This window comes from Echeneis naucrates, chromosome 2 (assembly GCF_900963305.1).
Source record: "Echeneis naucrates chromosome 2, fEcheNa1.1, whole genome shotgun sequence".
In the NCBI taxonomy this organism is placed as follows: Eukaryota; Metazoa; Chordata; class Actinopteri; order Carangiformes; family Echeneidae; genus Echeneis; species Echeneis naucrates.
The window spans coordinates 17,805,352-17,828,016 of NC_042512.1; the positions used below are offsets into that span (position 1 = coordinate 17,805,352).

General features: G+C 43.0%; 1 protein-coding gene across 4 annotated transcripts in view; it reads left to right on the forward strand.

Moving 5' to 3' along the window:
* Positions 1-252: 252 nt before the first annotated feature.
* The window catches only part of mcf2la (mcf.2 cell line derived transforming sequence-like a), a 29,627-nt gene continuing 7,214 nt past the window's right edge, over positions 253-22,665 (forward strand). For 3 of the 4 annotated variants that reach the window (XM_029515661.1, XM_029515670.1, XM_029515680.1), the window contains exons 1-10: positions 253-428; positions 13,265-13,348; positions 14,845-14,959; positions 16,889-16,979; positions 21,264-21,377; positions 21,570-21,686; positions 21,773-21,922; positions 22,033-22,157; positions 22,240-22,354; positions 22,435-22,554. In XM_029515661.1, coding sequence (XP_029371521.1) covers positions 275-428; positions 13,265-13,348; positions 14,845-14,959; positions 16,889-16,979; positions 21,264-21,377; positions 21,570-21,686; positions 21,773-21,922; positions 22,033-22,157; positions 22,240-22,354; positions 22,435-22,554 — 1,185 coding nt within the window. In that variant the 5' untranslated portion in view covers positions 253-274. Of the gene's footprint in view, positions 429-13,264; positions 13,349-14,844; positions 14,960-16,888; positions 16,980-21,263; positions 21,387-21,569; positions 21,687-21,772; positions 21,923-22,032; positions 22,158-22,239; positions 22,355-22,434; positions 22,555-22,665 lie in introns of all 4 variants that reach the window. The other variant, XM_029515652.1, reaches the window with a different exon arrangement.

Sequence of the window (22,665 nt, forward strand, 5' to 3'; positions counted from 1 at the left end):
CTTAGTACCACATTAAGTGAAATTTTGGAAGCAGGCACACGTGTGTGTACGCCTGCTTCAGTGGAGAGCAGGAATTATTTATATCCTGAACGAAGTTCTCTCAGATAGCGATATGAAGATTTCCTTAGCAGTAAGGAGGGGCAGCGAAAAGAGGTGTGGTATGATTACTCACGAAACTTTGACAGGTGTGTGTATTTTTTATTCGAGAAACAGACAGGAAGTGTTTAGGGACAGCGGGATGATGTAGGTGATACTCTTTTCTCTACCTGTGGAGATGAAGACGATCCGGGAGGACGAGGAAAGTAGACAGGACGGGATGAAGGAATGTTCTGGAGAAAAGCAATATGGAGGAGAGAGGTTTGTCTGCATCTCCCTGGAGGAAATGGAGCAGTACTACAGATACACCCAGTGTTGTCATCAGCTACATAGTGAGTTTTGCATTGCTACATTGCAGTTTTCCATCTACCTATGAATTATATTTAGGACCATTACCGGCAGCTGCAACAATCAGAACATCTAGAAAGCATCAAATCATATTTTACAAACCTCCTCTGCTGCCACATCTCTCCTCTTGAAGCACGTTGATTGCAGCTGGATGTGGATTAAGAGAGAAATTTATCATGCTTGCAAACATTACACACAATCTTGTTACAGTGAAGCAAGAGAAATGTATGATCAGTAATGTCTGTGCATATCATATCATAGGTGACCAATGTCGGAAAAGAGTAATGCAATATACCCCTAGATCCTTATTGACTCAAGGTGGTTAAATAAGACCTGCAATAATTACCTGACAGACTGGAGACAGGAGGTCATCTGTGTCTGTGTGTGTTACACATTATTGCTCAAAGACTGTGTGTCTCTTCGTATTGTTGTGCCGTATGATATGAAGATGTTGCTACCTGTCTGTGACGGCTCAGGTCTATTCTGGTCTGTTTTCCTCTGAGCTTTGGTCTGTTCTTAGAGGCGACGTGTATTTTTAGCAGGAGCGATTCTAGAAATGTAGTTACAAGCACAGGCAGCTTTTTTTGCTCGTGATTTTATTTTCCTCCTTGCTGTCGCTACACTAAATAAATTTGAAGTCATCCATTCATTGTCACATCAGCCTTAAAAGATTTTGTAATAAAAACCATAATTGGAGTCATAAAAGTATAAGAGTTGATAAATTTTTACTTGTAGGGTTTGGACTTAAGATTCATTTTGCTTTAAATCACATGAAGGTCAGCAGTTTTATTTTACTGGGCTATTTCCCACTCATGACCTGCAGAACTTCCTCTTTCACAGCCAATCTCATGACTTTCTTTCATATTCTGAAACTGTTACTTTTGGTTTTTCTACCTGTTTGGCACCAGGTGACGTCTCATGTTAAAATCCATGATTTTCACAAGTTTCACAAGTGTGGTCATTCTGACACGTGTGTCAAGGGAGGAAAAAAAAAAACCCTAAAAAATTTTCAGTATTTTCTATGAATTTTACTTTGAATATTTCAGTGTTTTAATTGGCTCAATTTAATTTGACAGAGGTCGTCAAATCAGGTGCAAACTTCAGCGTACAAGCTTGTGACCTTTGTCAAAGCGTTGTTTATAGCACACTATTTTCATATTGAGCTTCCTTTCATTGAAAACACAAAGTTGTCTGACATTAGGAGAGAAATCTGTCAACAGATCCTTAAATTATTCATTTCATTGTCATAATCCTGTAATTCTGGATTTTTTTCTGACTCATTTTGTTTTGCATTGTCTTCATACAGCAACACTGAGACACTTACTATGAAATTACTCAGATTATGTAACACTATTCAATTAATTAGTCTCCTAATGTTTGTTGTCTTGAGCATGATCGCACTAGTTCAGTTCCATTGTATCTTCTGAGTCGATGAAGAGCTGCCTTTGGCCAACATCCTGTTAAAAAATTTTATAACGGCAGCTGCTGACTAAATCAATACGCTCAATGAATGATGTCCCAAACACAAGTTGAATTTTCCTCGATTAAACAATTCAAATAATCCTCTGCAGAGTAAATATAATTTTCTCTGTCTAGAGGCTAATGTTTATAAAAGGATGATGGTATGTTTTATTTCCCTCCGACATTTATTGCTCTTGTTTTCGGCGTTAGGACACACGGGTCTGGATGAATATAATTTTTAAAATGTTTTGTGCTACTTGTTCACGCGTTTTTCATCCTCCTACCTCTGCTTCTTGTTTTGTCCCGTGAGTCACCACTCAGCAGGTATCTTCCTGTTTACCCTCCAGCCAGCCAATCGTGTTTGATGCTGAAAAGGAAGGAGTCAATAGTGTTAGGGTTAGGGTGAACATGGGGGGAAGGCCTCAAAATAAATAATTTATCTGAGAGTTATTCTGGCTGCAGTCTGCATCACATCCCACTTACTGGCATCAACAGGTCTCCTTTACATCCCGTATACACTCTGAAGTCTGCTCTGCATCCCCTGTAGACACACGCCAAAGCACATTCACACACCATTAATATTTTTAAATCATTTTACCTTTTGTTGTGTTAAAATCTGCCTTTTCCTCCCTCGTACTTTATCAGGTGTATGCTGAAAAAATGGACAGTCACTGTGATTTGATGCATCTAGGTCGTTTTGAATGAAAGATCCAGACAGTTATAAATCAGAATCACTCTCAAATATTACAAATTACTTCATTTCATTCTTGAGTGAACAGAACAATACACCTGGAATCTCATATATTCACTTTGAGATCTGAGTTTGGAGAATAGATCGAAGTGTTGTAAAGAAATGAAAAATGTAGAGCAGGGGAGAATAAATCTCTAGAGACAGGAAATGAACTCTCTGCCTTTTCCTGTTCTACAGCCAAATTGCTCTATCATCTAAATCTGACATTTGTGAAATACGCACACACAGTAAAAGGCAGCTCTCATCATGTATGGTGATTTCAAACGACCTCCACTGTTTCACACTGAATCCTTTTATCGATAAGCTGATCCCAAACAGGGCTGAGAGATTTATCTTGAATTTAGCCGTGATGTCACTCTTAACTCACACGTGCCTTGTTTTTTTTTTTAAGTTCTTGCACCAAATCTCTGTAGCTGAGGGGAAAAAAGAAGAAGGAAATATTAGTAACACATAACACAAGAGGCTGAGAGATGCTGATACAAAAATCCCATCATGCTCTTCAGTTTTTTGAAACACAGTCTGCTAACTTCATGGTGTCGATATGCAACGCAGGCCTTCTGTGAATGTTGTTGTTTCGATGAAGGTCCATGCCAAATAACCCCACTGAAATCACAAAGGACAAAGTAAAATTACTGCTCCTTTAATTTTGTGGAATACAAAGTGCAGCTTGAAGCATTTTAAACCTTTAATTACTTTTAAGCAAGTCACTAATTTTAAAGCATACCAGCCAAGCTTTTTAAGCACTCTTCCACCTGTTAGCACTTCACACTCCGCCGTTTGAGGTTACTTTGTCTGGAAGAATTTGCTTGTGCGACTATGTGTGTTTATGGTGAGAAAAGGGGGCGTGTGTAGTTATTGCATTGCTTGTTGATGTGAAAGAGGGTGAACATGCTGGTGAAGAAACAGAAGCAACGGAATAACAGTTCAAAATGTTTGTTTTGCTCAGCAGGGCAACATTTTATAAAACGACCTCCTGAGGGGTCGATTCACATGTTCACCAGTCCGGCTTCGCTCTGCTTCTGTGTGTGTGTGGCACACTGAGTCCCCCTGCTGTCTTAGCTGGCTTTGTGTGTCTGTGTGTGTCTGTGCACGGGCATGGATGTCTATTGGGAAGGGAGTGTGAGAAAAGCTGAGGAAAATAGCTCTGTTCCCTCTGGCACTAACAGCAGTCTTGTATTTGGACTAGTTACAGTCCACAGATCAGAAACCATGTTTAGGTTACATAAGCCTCTTTTTTGGAGTCTAATTTTTATTTGATTATTGTGCTAGTTTGAAGTGTTCATATTGGTACAAGTCTTTGCATTCAAGAGCTCATTCACAGTACCTAGAAGATATAATAATAACTATAAACAAATGAAGCATATTAAGTGCAGAATCCGTGTAGATTAAAAAATACTAATGTAGATTAGTTTAATAATCTACCATTTAATGTGATACATTACTGGCTGCATCAGTCAGGACATTCACAAAAAAAAAGTCTTACATTTATTTCAATTAAATTGACTTCCAAGTAATTTCTTCATAACAACTGAAAGACATAATCGAGATAACACATCCACCTCTGTCTTTGACCAAAACAAAAAAAAGGCTCTACAGTTGGTGATGAGCAAATCTAACACATATTTTACTTCTAAGATAAGTTAACTTTCCTTTCCACGTAATTCAGCAACAATACGCATCAGGTTTATTTCCTGGCTTCTTTCAAGAGGCTGAAAACAAATCCATCATCAAAATTAGCTTTGAGCAAGTGAACTCAGAGGCTGATGACAATATTTCCTTGATTTCCTGGACATTAATATAGTAATCTAATTTATAATTAGTTAATTTATCACAAGCTCTTCCTGCAGTATTCTAATGGGCCGTGTTCAATCTTCCAGAAATCTATCTGGATGTGGTTTTCAGTTTCAGTTACTCTCGTTTCTGTCATAATTACATTGAACTGAGACTTGAAACTGTTTTATTGTCTGTTCCTGTTGTATGTGTCAAACGTAGTTTTCCTCTATCCATGAAAACGGTGAGAAATGTGAAACTGGGGGTGGGCCATCCGAAACTCCGCCTCAGTGGCTGGCACAAATGAGGAGGAGGGGGGGGTGTGTGAGTGTGTGTGGGCTGCGCTGTGCAGTGACAGCCCAGTAAGCTGCTGAAGTCTTCCGCTGTGGCAGAATGGACTGCTTCAACTTTCACCATGATGTCCTCTGACAGGATATGTGGGTGTGTGTGAATGTGTTGTCACTGTATGTGTGTGTGTGTGTGTGCATGCGTGTGCAACTAGGGGGGACATAAATGTACCCGTAATGCAATGGCTCTGAACCGGGTGTCTCAACTCTGCCACGATATCACCAGGCTGTGGCTGCAGCTGAAGATGATGACAGGTACAGCGTGTGTGGGGTGAATGACAGACGTGCAAGACTCGAATTTAACATAAATGTGTTTGTTAAGCTTTATAAAGGAAGGCGAAGCTATGGGAACTCTGCAGGTGTGTATGTGTACACACTTTCTTCCTCCCTATTTATTTTGTGCAGACTTATCTGGTGTCAGTCATTCGAGTGCTGCAGCATCACATGTAAACCAGGCGGTTAAGCAGAATAAGTGTTTTATATTTGTTCAGCCTGTAACTCTGAATACGCTTACAATGCAACGATGCAAAATGTGAATTAGATATGCAATCGATGCCTTTGTGAAACAGGTCTACAGTCAGATCCACTTTAGGTAGCACAGTGCCGTGCAGTTTGTAGCAATAAAGTGCAGAAGCTTGGATATTTTGGGGAAAGGAAATGAATTTAACAGGGTTGATAAAAGTTTTGATGACAAATTAAATAGGAAGTACTGCAATCTGCACCATAGTTGGACGGACGCAGTACAAACTTGTTGTCATCAGTGTCAAACTCCGCTGTGGATAGCACTTTATGAATACGTGTAAGAAGCAGCTTATAATAGAGTGTAAACCTCTTTATGAACAGTCTAAATGAATGAACATGACATTGATTTTGTCTCATTGCACAATGATGCTTCTCCTGCTGAAAGCATTAACATCCATCAGACTGTTACATAAGCCAATCTAAAGTGGAGTGTGTGCGTGTTTTTAACCCCTGAGGTTCCTAAGTGTGTTTTCAACTGAGGTTTTAGCCTTCCTCACCCAGCACAGTACACATCATCGCACACTCGCACACGTCGACAGCACGTTAATCACGTTTGTCCCGTTGGGAGCGCGTCACCGCTTGTCGGTTGGAACCAACATGAAAACAAAAACCCTTTTGAAGGCTTTGAATGTCAACATCTCCTCCACCTGCTCCGACTCTCTGCTGTGTGTGTGTGTGTTCATTGCTGACTCCGTCTCATTTGTTCAGTTTTTATATTTGCTCCTGTGTCCAGTAGCATTGTGTATACAGTACGTGGATGTATGTTGACAGTGATCCATGCAGATTTTATCTTCCTGTTCGTGGCTCTCTGTGGGCTTTTTAGCTGTGTGTACGATGTGGTTGCGTTTGGCTTTGTGTCACTGTGTTTGCTCTGCTAGCAGATGGACTGAGGTCAACAATGACACACACACACACACACACCACCTAGGTGTCAACCTTCCATTGCATTGTTTCTTGCCAAATCAAGATTAGAAGTCAACAAGTCTCTGCTAAGCTCCCATAAGGAAAACTGGCACACGGATCTATGCAGAGGCAAGTCGGTGTGTTTCACCAAGGAAGAACTTTGGTCGATTTATTTTATCCCCGAAGCCCTTAACAACTAATAGCTACTAGTTACAGATGCGCATCGGTATATCAACACAGCAAAACACTGCAACCAAGAGAATATCATTAATAAAGTCAATACAAAGCTAAATTGGATGAATTGTTTGGGATGAATATTTGATGATCCCCAAAGGCAACAACAAGACACAACAAACCAAACACAAATACACAGCTCTGTTATCAGGACTTCTGTAAACAACCTGAAAGCTTTTCTATGAAATATTGCTGCATAATTACTATGTTAGACGAAATAAGCTTACGTTTGATTAACTATAAAATTTAGATTAAATTAATGACAGCAAATCCAAAAAGCTGTATTTCTTGTCCTGGGAAAAATCATGCTTCTCTTTTCAGCTTGGTCCTGGTGAGGGTTTGAAAAGAGAGATCACTTACTGAACTTCATCTCAGTTATAGCAGTTTATAGCTCAAAAACCAAATTCATGTGTGAAGTTTCTGTAAGCTTTTATTCGAAGTTTATTTTCTTCCATGGGGAAGTTCTGTGGTGTGATTCACTTAAACATGTGCACAATGTGCTCACCCTCCATACAAACAGCCTCAGGCTACTCAAAATGTTAGACTTTGTAAGAGATAAAAGCATGATGTCACCGTGTCAAAGAGTCTTGTCTGTTTTTTCCTACAGCTGCGAGTTTCTTTTAGGGCAAGTAAAAACCCAGTCCTCCTCGATTCTTGACTGGCTGCCTCTTTTTCGGTCTCTGTCATTTTCCTTTTTCTCTCCCTGCTCCATTTTCTCAGTTTTCATGTTCCTTGTTCTCTAAAGTTTACTGGTAACTACGGCCAGGGGCACAAAAAAAACAAGGTTGCAGTAGTTAAATCTGCTGGTCTTACTCTCCGCTGAGCTTTTATTGTCGGCTCTTTTCCTCGGTAATGGTGCAGAGAGAGGAAGGGAGGAGGACGTGGATTTAAACCCACAAGACTTCGAGTACATGCTTTGTAGTTGAGTGAGCACGCTGCAGACCTCCCGACTGCGAACAGGGAGCAGCTCTGTTCTCTGCATTTGTTGCGGTTGTCGGCTGGAGGTTGAGTGTAAAAAGTCTGACCTCCTGCCTGCAGAAAGGTCAGACCAGCTACCAGGCCGGTCTGATATCAGATACTCACAGCACAGCAAGATGCTGCGGTGTCCATTCAGACAGTGTGGAGCGTGTAGTCTGTGGGTGTTATGTTTGGTCTACATGTCACAATTCTTTACAACACACCTGCCACAGGCCATATTTTAAACCTTCTGAGACATATCCGTTAACTTTCAGAGTCTCACTCTGAGAATAAGTTCAAGTTGAGATTATCATTGGCATTAAAAGAAAAACGTGCCGAATAGCAAAACAAACCTGAATGGAGTTTCTCGGCAGACTAAACAGGCACTCAGCCTCTGGTTGTGTGTGTGTTGTGACGGCAGTGCGTTGTTTTACGGAGATGATGATGACGCTCATCTAATCAGTAGATCAGGGCTTTCTGACAGTGACAGCGTGGAGCGTGCAGCCAATTTTCCTTATCATATCACTTTGTACCTTCTTTGGCCTTAATGAACGGAAAATAATTAAATCCATGTATCATAATCTATCAAGGGGTTTGTATTGTGGAAGTCTTGGTTGGAAGTTTGAACTGGCACACATCAGAGCGGACACTTTTTGTTTTTACCTCCGTTGGATCACACAAAAGCCTCTCAACTGAATCCAGTGGAAGCGCAGGCCTTATGATACATTCCAGAAGATTTAGTGCAAATGAGGCGATATTATTGTGGATTGTCCTCAGTGACCAGAGCTGAAGAGCCCAGACAGACAGTCTGATTTGAATTGATGTAAATTCTGTAATATTTTAATATTTGGCTGGTTGCTGCTGGTTTCTCTTATCCACTGTAATTGTAGCTTTGTGTTTGGGGATGGGCATACAACACACACACACACACACACACACACACAAATATCCAAGGCCACTGTTGGCCGTGTGACCCAGTTGTTGTTTGGCATGGTGTGTGTGCGCACCAGCCAGGCTGTCCTATATGCACGTGTGTGTGCGTCGGTTGTCCCACAGCAGTGACAGATGGGACTCTGGTAAACCCGAACTGTAATGCCAGATAATAGAGCTCAGATTCCCCCACACACACACACACACACAGCTGCAGAGCGGCTGGCAAATCCTTGCTTTTCTATCTGCAAACACACATGGGCGCGACTGGCCATCTCTCTGCTGGCATTTGATACCAGCACAGGAACTTTTAACCCACCATCTCTCACACACACACACACACACACACACACACACACACACACACACACACACACACACACACACACACACACACACACACACACACACACACACACACACACACACACACACACACACACACACACACACACACACACTTCTCCGGCCTCGTGCCTTACAGTCTACATTCCAAGTCCGTCTTTCCCATTTGGTGCATACCAGAGAAGAACTGACGCCTGAGAGATGGGGCTCAGTTTGTAAAAAATGCGCCCCTCCCAGCGTTGAAGCAGACGGGGTGTACTATCGATGACTTTTTCCTGTCATACATAAAGCTATAACACGTGAAAATGCAGCAGCCGATCTTATAGAACATGTATTGTCATCTCTCCTGTTTTTCTGTATTTATGTCTGAGGTCATGTCTGTGTGTTGTTGCACCTCTGTGTCCAACCATGTCATGCTTGTTTTTGTTTGCGTAGTCCTCAGCCAGGCTCCCGTGTGTGTGGTGAACATCACACAGTCCTCCAGCTTCCTGTGGCTTTGAACTTTGACCGGTCGCCAGCGCTGGCAGCCACTAACAAGCAGAAAACAGCTGGCTGCCGGCTTTGAACTGACAGTGTGTGTTTAGCAATGGAAACCTGTAGGAGCACGTCTGAAGAACAAAAGAGGAGGAAGTGTGTGTTTTGTGAGCGAGGCAGTAATCGTCCTCACCTGTTACTTTGACTATGTGCAACGGACTGTACCTTCATCCTCTCCCACCTCTCTGACCAAAAAACGGACTAAAGTGTGTCTCCTTTTACAAATTACATTGTAAGGGAGTCAACACTGATAAAAAAAAACTAAACAAAGAGTGCGATCAGTATTATTGTAATCAGTCACACAATTATTTAAAGGCCAACACTCCGGCTCATCATCAGGCATCACACAAGCTGCTATAATATATAAGAATGAAGTTAAAACTACAGAAATATCTAAAATATCCTCACAGGTTGACAGAGAAAACATACACATTTGCAGAAGAAAAAACAAAAAACAAAAATGGCAACGCAACTAAAGAGATTATTTTCAAAATGAATTGCTTGGTGTCTCAAATAATTCCAGACTGCCTGAGGTGACATCCTTAATTTGCAACTCCACATTTGTGAGATGCCAGTTGCCAGTGAACAAATTAAAAAAAAAAAAAAATGAAACAAAACTTAATTGATTTGGTTGCTGCCAAAACACACAAAGATATTTGAAATGGCTTATAATTAAAAAGCTTATCAAATGAACGACAGGTCAGGTAGTTCTCCTGAGCCTCCGACCACACAGAAAACACATCCACCCTATCAGCTAGCACCAGGCCAACACATTAAATATGTAGGCATGTGTAAAGAAACCCTGTCCTCCATTTCATCCCACTGGGACACGAACACCTCTGCGTTCTTTTTTTCACTCCCTCCTCCCCCTCGCTATCTTTTCACCCCTTTAAATCCAGGGCTTATTCTTTCACATACACAGACGCACAAACAGCCCTTCAGCTGCAAGATTTGCAGCTCATTTCACTGCGATGTGATGTGTAAAATCCTCTGCTACTGTATTTAAATCCTCGGATGATGCATGCAGTGCAGCCTATTACAAATGTTTCTGCCATATTAAAAATATTAGGACATCAGCGTGAAGTTAATTTAACTGCTCCTTAGGTATCCAGAAAAGTCTACTGAACTGATCTGAACCTGGTGAAAGAGTTCATAGGGAATAATTTAGATTTAATGGGAAGCTTGTTGGATTATCTGTCTTTCCACCCCTCAACTCAGCCAGTGGAAAAAAAGATGAATGAATTGGGGGTGTCAGGGTTTGGGGGAAGGGTGCAAGCAGGCGGGGGGGACATTCTTTCTAAGCCCCCCATAATCACTATTTGTGTTTTGCTGCATTGCCCCACTTTGACTGTGTGTGTGTGTCTGTGTGAGACGGGTAAAGAGGTCCGCTCACAGCCGAGCCACTATAGTTTAATTTCATTCATTCCACTGAGGACAAAGCCGGGAGTTTTAGAGTTTCAGCAGCAGTGAAAAGCAGCCCGACGCCTGAATGTCTGATATATCTGCACCATTCACCCCTGCAGCTCAAAGCCGTACGCACAGCGTGTTTCAACTTGATGAAATCTTTCTGTTTCTAATATGTGAACTGGTACCAAACATGCAGCAGCCACTGAGCTACAGCTAAACGTATGAGATAACACTTTTCTCTTCTCTCGTTTGAAAACAGTAGCAGGTAACCTTCAAACCGCTGAAACTGCTGCCAACCTGCATTTTCCATCTGAATGATAACAGCAAAAATACAGTGTGAAGCAGCTGTTATTCAAACCCACCCAGTTATTTTCCTGGGCGGAAAAAGAAACCCCACAAAAACAATCTAGCTTGTCTGATCGCCCGCTGACGCCATCGCAGGTCCTCGACTGACCTGTGTTTAAATCCCACAGCTGAATGCCGCTGCACTTCACTTGGGGAAAGTGATGTTCATCCATCATAAACATGCTACCTGTTCAAGGCTTCTGCAAACTGTTTAAAGTAAATTAAGCAATATCTGTTTATTACTCAAAATGAAATATAACAGATACACAAAGAATCTGGCTTCATGCACGGAGGTCTCAGACACACACAGATAGTGCTGCACATGTCTGGCTGAATTCCAGAGGCGCAGCTTTAATGCCTGACGAACTGAACTGACAGCTGGCCCAGTGAGCCCACAACACACTGAAACGCACACCCGCACTCCAAACACTTGCTCTCTCGCCGATCATCTGAACGGTCACCTTAAAAATATTTCGCTGCTTTGCTGTGAACAGAAATGTCTTCTCCTCTTGCTCTTCCTCTCTGGCCTGTGCTGCATTAGAAGCTAATTATAGCAGTGACGCTGCTTTTTGTTAAAATACAGGCTGCCCGACTTCGCTGGAGGCTCTGCAGTCCGTTTTAGTTTATTAAAGGTGACCTGCATTAGTGCCATGAGCCGAATCCTTCACGCTCCTCCATTTTCTATGAAATAAACATGCATGTGTATCATGACTCTGGCTCAGGCTGTGTGAATGGCTCCTGAGTCACTGCTGTGACATCTTCATGTAATCCTCTGATATCTGGAGCCGTGCCCAGTGACTTACTGGCATTATGACTGTGTGCCAGTCAGAGTAGTAAACCTCCAGTGTAATAGAGTCCCGCCTGACCGCAGCTACAAGGGCTCTGCGCTACCAATTTAATGATCCAAACACATCCCAAACATCCTGTAAACAGCTGCTGACACTGTCGAACATGCTGCTCGGCGTTAAGTGTGGGTTACATCGGAGAAGTGGGACCTACAGTGTGCGGTGTGAGTCACTGTCTAGCCAGTGGCATGCTGACACACTGTATGTAGCATTAGTTTGAATCTAAGCCCTTAATCTGTCGGCTGTCTTCATCATATGGAGCTGCTGCAGGTTACAGAACTCAAAGCCCCATAATTCAAAGTTATCTATGATAGAGATTGATAATTGTGCGACCACCTGCAGTGGTTTAATACGGCTTTGGGTTCTTAAATTTTTGGAGGCAAAGGATAACGTGATGGCGACAGTCTTTACTGTTCAGGTAGTCACGTGTGTGGGAAGCCGTAAGCTGCCTATAGTCAAGGTGGAAAATCTTCAGACTTTGAGGTCACAGAGCGCCGCGATGTTGTCGCTTTCAAGTCAGACTTAAACAAGAAGTTTCAAGTCTTAAACCCTCAACTCTGGTCGACTGACGCTCACAGTACACCGGGTCACAAGTCGGATGGGGAGTAGACTGAACCCAGATAGCTCTTCTATCAGGTTACATTTTCATTTGTGTGTTTGTTTGTCAGCAGGCTAATGCAACAACTACTGCACTGATGAGGACATGGGCCAGAGATGAGCCCTCCACATACCCTCCTCACCCTGCTCCCACTGGGGTGCTTTGGGTGGAGGGCTCCTTTCCAAGTGTGAACAATTTGTGCGGTTTGCGATGGGATGATAATTAATGCTGCTCACTGCCAGTCCCACCATACTGCGCAGAAACCTTGCCACACTTTTCTCACAACAGCTTCAGCGCCAGGCCGGCCTATACACACACACACACACACACACACACACACACACACACACAAACTCTCAGTTTTCATTCCCAGATGTACACATTTAAATACACGCAGTTAACAGTCATCTTTGTGGCGTTTGGATGGGAAACACAGAGCGGGGGACAATCCTTTTTCTCTGTATCCATCTTTCTCTGTGTCTACATGTCTCAGTGGGCTAAATGAGATTACTATAATCCATCCTGACCAGAGAGAAAAGGAAATCCAAACGCAGTTTACTTCGTCCCCCGTTAGTGCCTCCACCTCACTTTCTCCTCCTCTCTAACTGCTCCTTCACTCCGCTCTTTGTTTCTATCGCAGTATCAGCATATTTTCCACTTTATGTTGCCAAGAGATCGACTGTTGGATCACTGGAGATCAGTCGGTAGTTAACATGTTCACTTCATTACACACGTGATTTTAGATGTTTCCTGTGACGATCAACATTGATCAGATTGGATTATTGGCCAGTGAGCTGCAGCGCTCTTCATGATTCAATTACAAACAGAAAAACCAACATGAAGACATTAAAGCCTCTCTCTTTCTCTCCAGATGGCATCCTGCAGAGGGAGGATGGACCTATGTGTGCAGCAGAAATTGGCTCTGAACTCCAAAAAAAGTTTGCCATCCTGCCAGGTTGGTCTGATTTCTTTTTCTCCTGAATATCTAACACAAACACACACACACAAACACACACAATGGGAACAACAGGACTCTTTTGCAGGCTTTAAACCAAACTCAACAGCTCGAATTAACATCCTTAAAAGTAAACAGTAAAAGTGCTTAACAAATAGATTTACACGGAACAAAGTAACACAGTTAAATTATTGTGCAGAGAAATGATTCAAGTAAATTCAATGGGGATAAATTTATCAGTGCAATGCAGTAATATATCTAAATATTTGTCCTTGTGTTTTTTAGAATAATCTTCGTGCCACCTTGAACTAGAGCTGCTACTCATAGTCTGCATTCTTGATAGTTTTTTCTCTTTTGTCAAACTGTGAAAAGAGTGTTATGTCGATGCTAACGCAGATTTTTAAGATTCCAGAAATGGCTCCATATTTGCATACTTTGAAGAGTCTGAAACAAACTGCGGTGGGAGGAATACATCAGTCTCCAAGTAAATTGGACATAAATGAGGCAACTCTGGATTATATATTTGGATTTTCCTCTGGTTCATCCATTCTGACTTTAACTTACATCTGAATTCTCTGTTTGTTGTATGTTTTGTGCCCACCATTTCTATTACATATAATTTGTCACGGTGAAGGCAAAAATAGCCGGCAGCGGAGGCCAAGCGCACAGCAGCCACAAGCCATAGCACCATCCATCACATGGTACCAGCCTCACAGAGCCCCAACGTCACGGAGGGGCCAATTTAAGGCCAATGATGACGTGAACTGTGAACCTTCGAAAGAGCTCTGCTCTCAGGCTTCAGTCGGCCACAGAAGGCCCCGCAGGGACAGTTTCACTCTCGTCCGTTACCGATGACAGGCTTACCCACACTGGAGACACACACACACACACACACACACACACACACACACACACACACAAACAGACACAATTTTGAATGAAAAGGTGCACAAACCAGGAAACAAACACACGCACTCGGGGCCCTGCGCTTAGTTACCATGACAATAATTCTTGTCTAGTGACGGTGATGTGAATAATTTATCTCCATGATTATGTGCTTTGCAACTTGACCTGCCAATGAAAGACAGAGGAGGCTGTGTGTGTGAGGCCTTTTTGATTTCATGCATTTGTGAGAAGTTGTTGCTCGGTCCCTTTGGAGGTTGGGGCTGTTTTTCTGATGTGTTGTATTTGAATTAAATAAAAATTGTTGTATTGCCCCACCTGGAATTAAAATGAGCTTTCACATTATGTAGATTTCACTTTTGAAAATTTGTTAAAACACAATGAAAATTTCTCAAGATATAATGTCCATCAATCAAAAAAGGATGAAAGAGTTTCTCTTTGTCATCTTACTTTAGTGATTAAAATTACAGCTACAAACACCTCTATTTTTCACCCGTCATAAATGAAGAAACACACCCCATCCTGAGACTGCTGCTGCCTCGACATCACTCCGACCTTTTCTGTGACCTCCTCTCTGACCTCTGTGTCTCCAGGGGGCCAGGGGATGAACGGCAACCCCATCATCATCTTCCCAGAATTTCCATCTTTCAGCGAGCTGGACGAGGAGGAAGTCCAAAATGTCCTCAGCTACCTCACCAGCGTGCCCAGGTCAGCATCTCACACACACACACACACACACACACACACACACACACACAGACGCGTGTACCAAACATTCTGGAGCATCAACAAACAAACTGTGAAGCGACTCTGGCCAGACAATACCATATGGAGCCAGCAGATGTCAGCATGATACCAAAGGGAAGCCACATGGAACGCGCCACAAAGGACATGAAGAAACAGATTCTGCAGAACGAAAGATGATAGAAAATATTCATAAAGAATAGAGAATCAAATGCTTCCATGGAGGGAAAGGAAATAAAACCTTAAGACTTCCTTCCTACTCAGAGAATCATCTAGATATGTGCTAAATGTTGGTATCAAAATTCCATTTTCATTTAAAATATTTCTCAAATAACTGAAAAAAAAAACTGAAGGTTTTTGGGTGCGGCCTGAGCTTTAGTGTGACACAATTTGTTTTGCTAATTAAATCATAACCCACACCTCCTTTCTCCCTTCTGTTTGTATTTCTGCTCCCCCACATCACACACACACACACACACACACACACGTATGTATTCTCACATGCACATAATTAAAGGAGTTGTATTAATCTGTGCTGCTCTTGCATGTATGTGCATGTCATGGCGGCGTTTCTGTATCAGGTTTTCCTTTTTTATTTTTTTTGCTGCTCATCACCTTTCATATAACCCCCCCTGTCCTTCCCCGTCCCCTTCCCCTCCACCTCTGAGTCCCCTCCCTTTTCCTCCATAAGTTATTTGCACCCGGCTGCCAATCGGCTGCACTCTGAGCTCTGAATGGCTGCTGTGAAACAGCAAGATGCAGAGCTCAGCTTTAATTGGGCGACGGTGAGAGGAGGGTGGTAGAGGAGCAGAAGAGGGAGAAGGAGGAGGAGGGCGATGCTCTTTAAGGATGTAAACGCTCACCTCTCTCTGTCTGCGAGCTACGAACAGATGATTGTGGTTGCAGGAGCTGAACACTGACAACAACGGGAAAAGGAAAACTGAAGGACGTTGGACTTATTTTTGGATGATGATAATGGAATATTGATTTTTGTCCTTTTTCTTTTTACCTGGATTATCAGATTTGATCAATTCATCTGGCTTCCTTCATGTGGTTTGAATATTTTACCTGCTAGAGATGGATTGAGGATTTGCTGTTGAAGCATTTACAGGTTAGCGTAGTGTGTTAATTTTCTTAATATGTGATTGTGCAATGGTGAAATTTGGCTAATGATGACATCCAGATGGACCAGCTCAGCAGCATTCATATGTTGGCCCCACAGTGTGCGTGTTTGTGTGTGTTGTGCTGTAATCTTCGTCCTCACTGCTTTTAGGTGTGTGTTCAGGTGTCAGGATGCAGGACCTTTGCTTACATCGCTGAATTCACACACACACACGCGCACACACACACAAACACATTAGCTTAATGAGCCTGCTACATATGACACTGCCTTTGGAATGAATGGCAAGATTTTCACATGCATACCCCCCACACACACACACACACTCATAGAGCCAAGGTTGCCATGGCAATCACAAGGGTCTCTCAAAATCATCACTGATGACAAATGATGACTACAGACATACAGAGCTGGCACCAGACTTTAACCATTCACAGCCTCAGGTTTGAACCCATAATTGTTATCTTTTCCTGCCACAAACATGATGAAATGTAATTTCAAACCTGCCAGCTGATGACAGTCACAGGAAAGTCAGCTGGCAATGATGCATTTTAAATTTCCACAGCAACATGCAACACTGCCGGAGAGACCAGTGATCTCTGGGAATTACAGCCGCAGAAACACACTGATGGAGCTGATGGAACATGAACCTCGTCCTCAGCACTCCTGCTCCACACAGACCTAATAACACAATGTTCAGTACTTTGACCTGTTGTGTGGACATCTGTAATGTGTAGACCTTCTGGCTAACTGTGTGCGCCTCTCTTCTGCAGCGTTGCAGCATCTAAAGTGGGTTTCATCCTGGTCATTGACAGACGACTGGACCGATGGGCCGCCGTCAGGGCTACCCTGCTCCGCATCGCAGTAAGTGTGTGTGTGTGTGACAAACAAACTGTCCTGGTTGTGCCCTGGATCAGTGTGTTTGTGCGCACATTTGCTGATGAAGTACTTATAATCAGCTATTTTGGTGTGTGCACATCGCTCTACGTGTGATCATGCTTGCTTAACCGTAGATCTGTGGTTGTAGTTGCTGGTGTCAGCTGCGTGTGTGTATAATTTGCTTTGGCACCACTTAAGAGTAATATATGTTTTGGTCTTGTGTCTGTTTGTTGGCTTATAGTTCAGCTCTGTTTTCCTCTGCTGTGTACAGAGAGGACGTGCAGTGGCAATAAGGCAACTGTATTTTTCTTTCTGGGTGTTGGAACGGGTTAGGATGGGAGTTAAAAATAGCAAATTATGCTGGAGTGGGTGGTTGGAGTCTCACAACGTGTGAACGTAGCGTGTGTAATTTGTGTGCGAGCAATGAGCCTGTCTTGTTGGAGCAGAAATAGATACTCCAAGCTGTGAAAGCTTTGAGTTTCATTCTGCAACTGTTCTTTTTACCCCCCAAAAAAAAGAAAAGAACCATCAGTCTTGTGTCAGTCTGTTATTAGCCTAGTAGCCTACTTCTTGGACAGAACAAAACTTTTCTAAGATGATAACATGAAGAAGGAAGAGATGATAAAGGGAGGTCGGATATCCTACTACGACTATAGTTGAGTATTTTAAAAGGTTTTCCTCACTCTCTCTCTGAAATGATACCGAATCATTTTTCATTTTCACACTTGGTGCAGATATTTGGCACTGCCTAACCTCTACTCAGTCTGCCAACATGTGGACGAAGCCTCACGACAGCTGCTGTTAAGATGCTCATCCTGTATTACACCATTTAGCATGTTGAATATATGCAGATATATGCTAATATATGCTAATTGGACACTGATTATAATGACTCCTAATGGTCTTTCTATGGTGTTTCTAAGAAACAATCCCCACTGTGGCAATAATTTAACCTGCACAAATATAAACATCTGCACACTCTTGGCATCGCCCCACTCGTCACAATGGACCATCCAGGGTCTGTTATTTCCTTCGAGGCCATGTCCTTGAAGAGGACTTTGATGGATGTTGATGATATGGGTTTTTTACTGATAGCAGCAGAGGGAGCAGCAAAATGTGAGCCAGAACAGAGACAAAATACAGCAGGGTCTTTTTTTTGGGGCTGTTTTTGTCTCTCATCGACAACAATCACACAGAAAGAAGGTAAATTGAGTCTCACGCCTCCGTCGTTCCCAGCAGTAACCCCATGATTCAGAAAACTAGTCATACTGGGGTTTATCAGCACCGTGGCACCATCTCCCCTCCTCCCTTTACCTCTCTTGTTGATCATATCTTCTTCTTTTGCTTCCATCTGCTTCTGCTTTTGTGTCCTTTCCATCTCTCCGCCTCCTGCAGTTGTCCTGCTTCCCCTCCTTCAATGCACCCTGAAGAGTAACATTGAAAATAACTCAAACATTCATGTGTGGTTTCCTTTTAGCTCCTTTTTGCGTGTTCGTATTAAAAATCATATTTTTCATCAATAATGGATGAAAAATAAAAAAATACACTCACATCAATGCAGAAAAATCTAATTCCAAATACTTAATCAGCTTATTCAGGTGGGGAAAGGATTTAGTCTGCTACAGGATCACTGCATTCACAAAGCAAAATTAGGTGTTAGAGCTTTAAATCCTTTTTTGCTTTGGTAAAAGGAGAGCAGGGTACATAAAGGCAGAGTGTGTGGATTATAACCTGACCTGGAGGCATAAAAAGCAGGTGGTAAGATGAGGAGGAGGAGCAGCCGAGTGTCTCCGGTGCCCTCGTCCTCAGGCCCCCTCGGCACTTTACACAGGGCCGCAACGTCCACCAGCCAATGACACAGAGTCTTACTGGAGAAAGAAGGACGTTCATCTTCCTGTGAGACGTTCAAGGCTGGTAAAGGTCGCCTGCTGCCATTTGCTGGTTTTGTGACTGGAAGAGAAAAAAAAGGAAATGAGGAGACGGACAGCATATTCATGTAAAGCCTGATATTATTGTTCTGATGCTTTCACACGACCTTGTTTGTTGCTGTAAAATGTTGTACTGCGCCATTACATAAAAAAAAGGAGGAACTTTGCAGAAAAATGGTTAAATGAATGCATTCAGGTGAATTTGGGAATGCTATTTTACTTTAACAGCTTGAAGAATTAAAACATCATTTGGTCCTACTTCCTCCAAAATCTTGCTGCAAATCCAACACTCAAAGAAAGAGAATTTAATTAGTGTGAACAGGACTAATCCATGTGCATTAGAGTCATGATGGGGCACCTTCATCTCTGTGATTTAGGGTAATAAATATTCAGTCGTTCATGCATGCTACGGGAGCATGGCTGCAGGGTGAAGGTGCAGACAGCTCTGTCACCTGCTGCAAACATTTATTATTAAGAAAAATCTATTTTTAACAGCTCAAAAGCATGTAAAGGACATCAGCCTCCATCAAGATCCATAGCCAATCTCTTTGTCATAATTGGGACACTTGGCACGACCAAAAGCAAAAGCACTGATATAGGAAAAGGAGGGAGGCGATCTCATGTGGTGGCTATTCAGTTCCCAAGAGGACCATGTGGATGTCATTAGAGGACATGACTGGAGTGCCTTTCCTCCCCGCATCCTGCAGAAAAGAATATAAATCAGCCTGCTCAACAGAAAATGATATTCTAATCCTATCATTTATTAATGCATGTTTTTTTTATTTTCATCAGTGAGACGTGTGTGTGTGTCTCAAATGTAAGTGCGTTTCCAGAGATGTGTGTGTGCATAATCATCTGTCAGGGGGACGTACCGAGCAGCATGTGTATTGTCATGTTAATTCACAGCTACAAATTAAAGCAAGACCTCTCAGGGTTTATTGAATTTAATGGATTCCAATTAAATGTGTATGTTTTGTGCGCCGTTTCTATTGGTGGAAGAAAAAAAAAAAAAAAATCGAACTGCTTAAATTGGAACAGGAAGCCTGACGGTGTCAGGGAGCATGCAGTGTTGTTTAAAATTCATTGCTGAATGCTGTGTGTTTTTTCCATCAGCATCACAGCAGGTATCTTTGAGCCAAAAATAAATGAGTGGAAGCACCGTCCACACTTTTACAGATTCCTCCACACGACCTCAATCTTATTCTCTATTCATTTACGGCACGAGCACACAAACACACACAGTGCAATCCTTCCTCCACATCTCTCCATGCCCTCGCTCCCTTTATGCATTGTCCAAGGAGAATGGTTTCCATAGCAACCCCATGCAGGCATTTCATGACTATGATGTATGCACGCGTGCGTGAGCGCGTGTCTCCATGTAGACTGAATTAGCACTCCACTTTATCATCGCGCTGGCAGCGTGTGAGTGCGTTTTTATGGGACGTTTAGCCTGACTGATGAAGTCAGCCAGAGACGATTTGTGTTTTGTTTGAAGTGTGTTTTGTTGTGGACACCGTGCGTCTTTTAAACGGCTAAATTTAGTCCACCTTTCACTGCGACACATTTCCAGACTCAGTCACTCTCAGTTGTGATAATTGTTGAGTCTCTTTTGTCTGTTTGAATACAGCTGGCATTGCTCCGTTGACACACGGATGCTTGAATTTCACCCTCAGAAAATCCAAGAATAGGCAACAAGCTTTTTCTCTCTGCCCTCATTCTCCTGCTATTTCAAAAGTCTTTGCTATCATGAGCTCTACTCAGACTGTATTTATGGCAGCATTAAAGATTTTATTAGCTTGTCACACATCTCCAAGCCTCCCTCTGGCCTCTTGTGTGCGTGTGCATGTCGCAATGCATCGATTTATGACGTCTAACGGGGTGAAGCAATTCACTCACGGTTTTACAGGACGCCAGGACCAATCTAGGCCTTTGACTGAGTGGCCTCCTGGGCTCTTTTCATCGGTGGAAAAGCCATTCTACGCTTTTAACCAAACAAAAACTATGGCTTCTTCAAAAAAAGGGCCGATAAAATCTAGTCACAACTCGTGAAATGGAAACAGCAACCAGGGAACAGCTGAGATGAAATAGGAGGCATGAAATCCAAGCTGGTTCAGGATTTCAGTACAGGGGTGGCCTCGGTGTTGCACACGTCCCCCTTTAAAGCAGGATTTTGATGCATTAACAGAATAAACACATGCATTTGGATTAATCAATCAGTCAGTGACCCCTCTCAGCTGTCATGCCTCTGACCCCTTCGGTGACCTATTAACAGGACACAGGGAGGTCAGTTTTGGTCTGGAACTATTTCCACACCTGACAGACTTGTGCTTTTTCCCCTCAGGGCTCATTTCCAGGGAACTTACACTTGGTTCTGGTGTTGCGTCCTACTGCTTTGTTCCAGCGGACTCTGTCAGACTTCCTGTTCAAGTACAACAAGGATGAGTTCAAAATGAAGGTATACCTTGTACAGCGCACGCGTCTGCTCGGCCTTGTTCTACATATTGCGTGTATTTTTGTGACTCAGTCAGTGAATTATTTCGATCATTGTAACTCTGTGGAGCTATGAACAGCACGGGCTCACTTTTTCTCACTTAATAATCCTAAATAAAAATATTTCAGTGTCACAGAGTGTGTGTGTTTGTGTCAGGTGGTGATGCTGAGTTCGGTGACTGAGCTCCATGCTTATATCGACCCAGGACAACTGACCACAGAGCTGGGAGGCACACAGGAGTACTGCCATGAGAGCTGGATCTCACACCGCACTGTATGTGCAACAAACACACACAAGCGCACATGTCAGCATATTCACCCCGCATTTGTTTCACGGCTCTGTGTGTAAATCCTCTTCAGGCAATCGAGGCCTTCGCCCTCATGGTGAAGACCACGGCTCAGACTCTGCAGGCGTTCGGCACGGAGCTTGCAGAGACGGAGTTGCCTAACGACGCCGAGGCCACCACAACCCTGCTGCACACACACGCACTGAAGAAGGACAAAATGAAGGTCAGAGATGCTCTTCTGTCTTTTCTTACACACACTGAGGCTGAACAGAAGTGTTGGTATTTCGCCGAAAGAACTTTAATAACCAACAAACTGATTTGTTCCATTTCCAGGAAGACCTGCAGGTTGCGTTGTCCCAGGGGGGACGCCTGCTGGACTGTATCAATGAGCCTCTGAAGACAGACCCTGAATACAACATGACCCACGATGAACTGGAGAATTTAGCTACTGTGCAGAGGTAGATGATGGGATAAGTGGTAACACTGTTGATTCAAGACGTTTCCTCTGAAAACATGATTATTTTTCATCCACGCTCTCAGGCTGCTGGGTCAGCTGGATGAAACGGAGGCAGCATTCGATGATTTCTGGGAGCGTCACCGCACTAAACTGGAACAGTGTTTGCAGCTGCGCCACTTTGAGCTTCACTTTCGTGAAGTGAGTTGAGCTGAAGAAGAGGAAGTATATTTTTCCACCCTAACTGCGCCACACGAGGTGAACATTACGTGTGTTTTCAGGTGCGGGCCCAGCTTGATACTACAGCAGAGAGGCTGTCAGGTTTCTCCGAGGTCAGCGTGAGCCCCGCCCATGCCGAGCACGTCCTCCGAGAGCTCAGCAGCCATGAGGACAAGGCTTGTGTAAGACAAAATCGCACACACATGCATTCCTGATTCATCCTGCAGCTCACGTGGCACAGAAAACACACACTCAACACTCTGACCTTTGCTGCATCCTTGAAGCTGTATGGC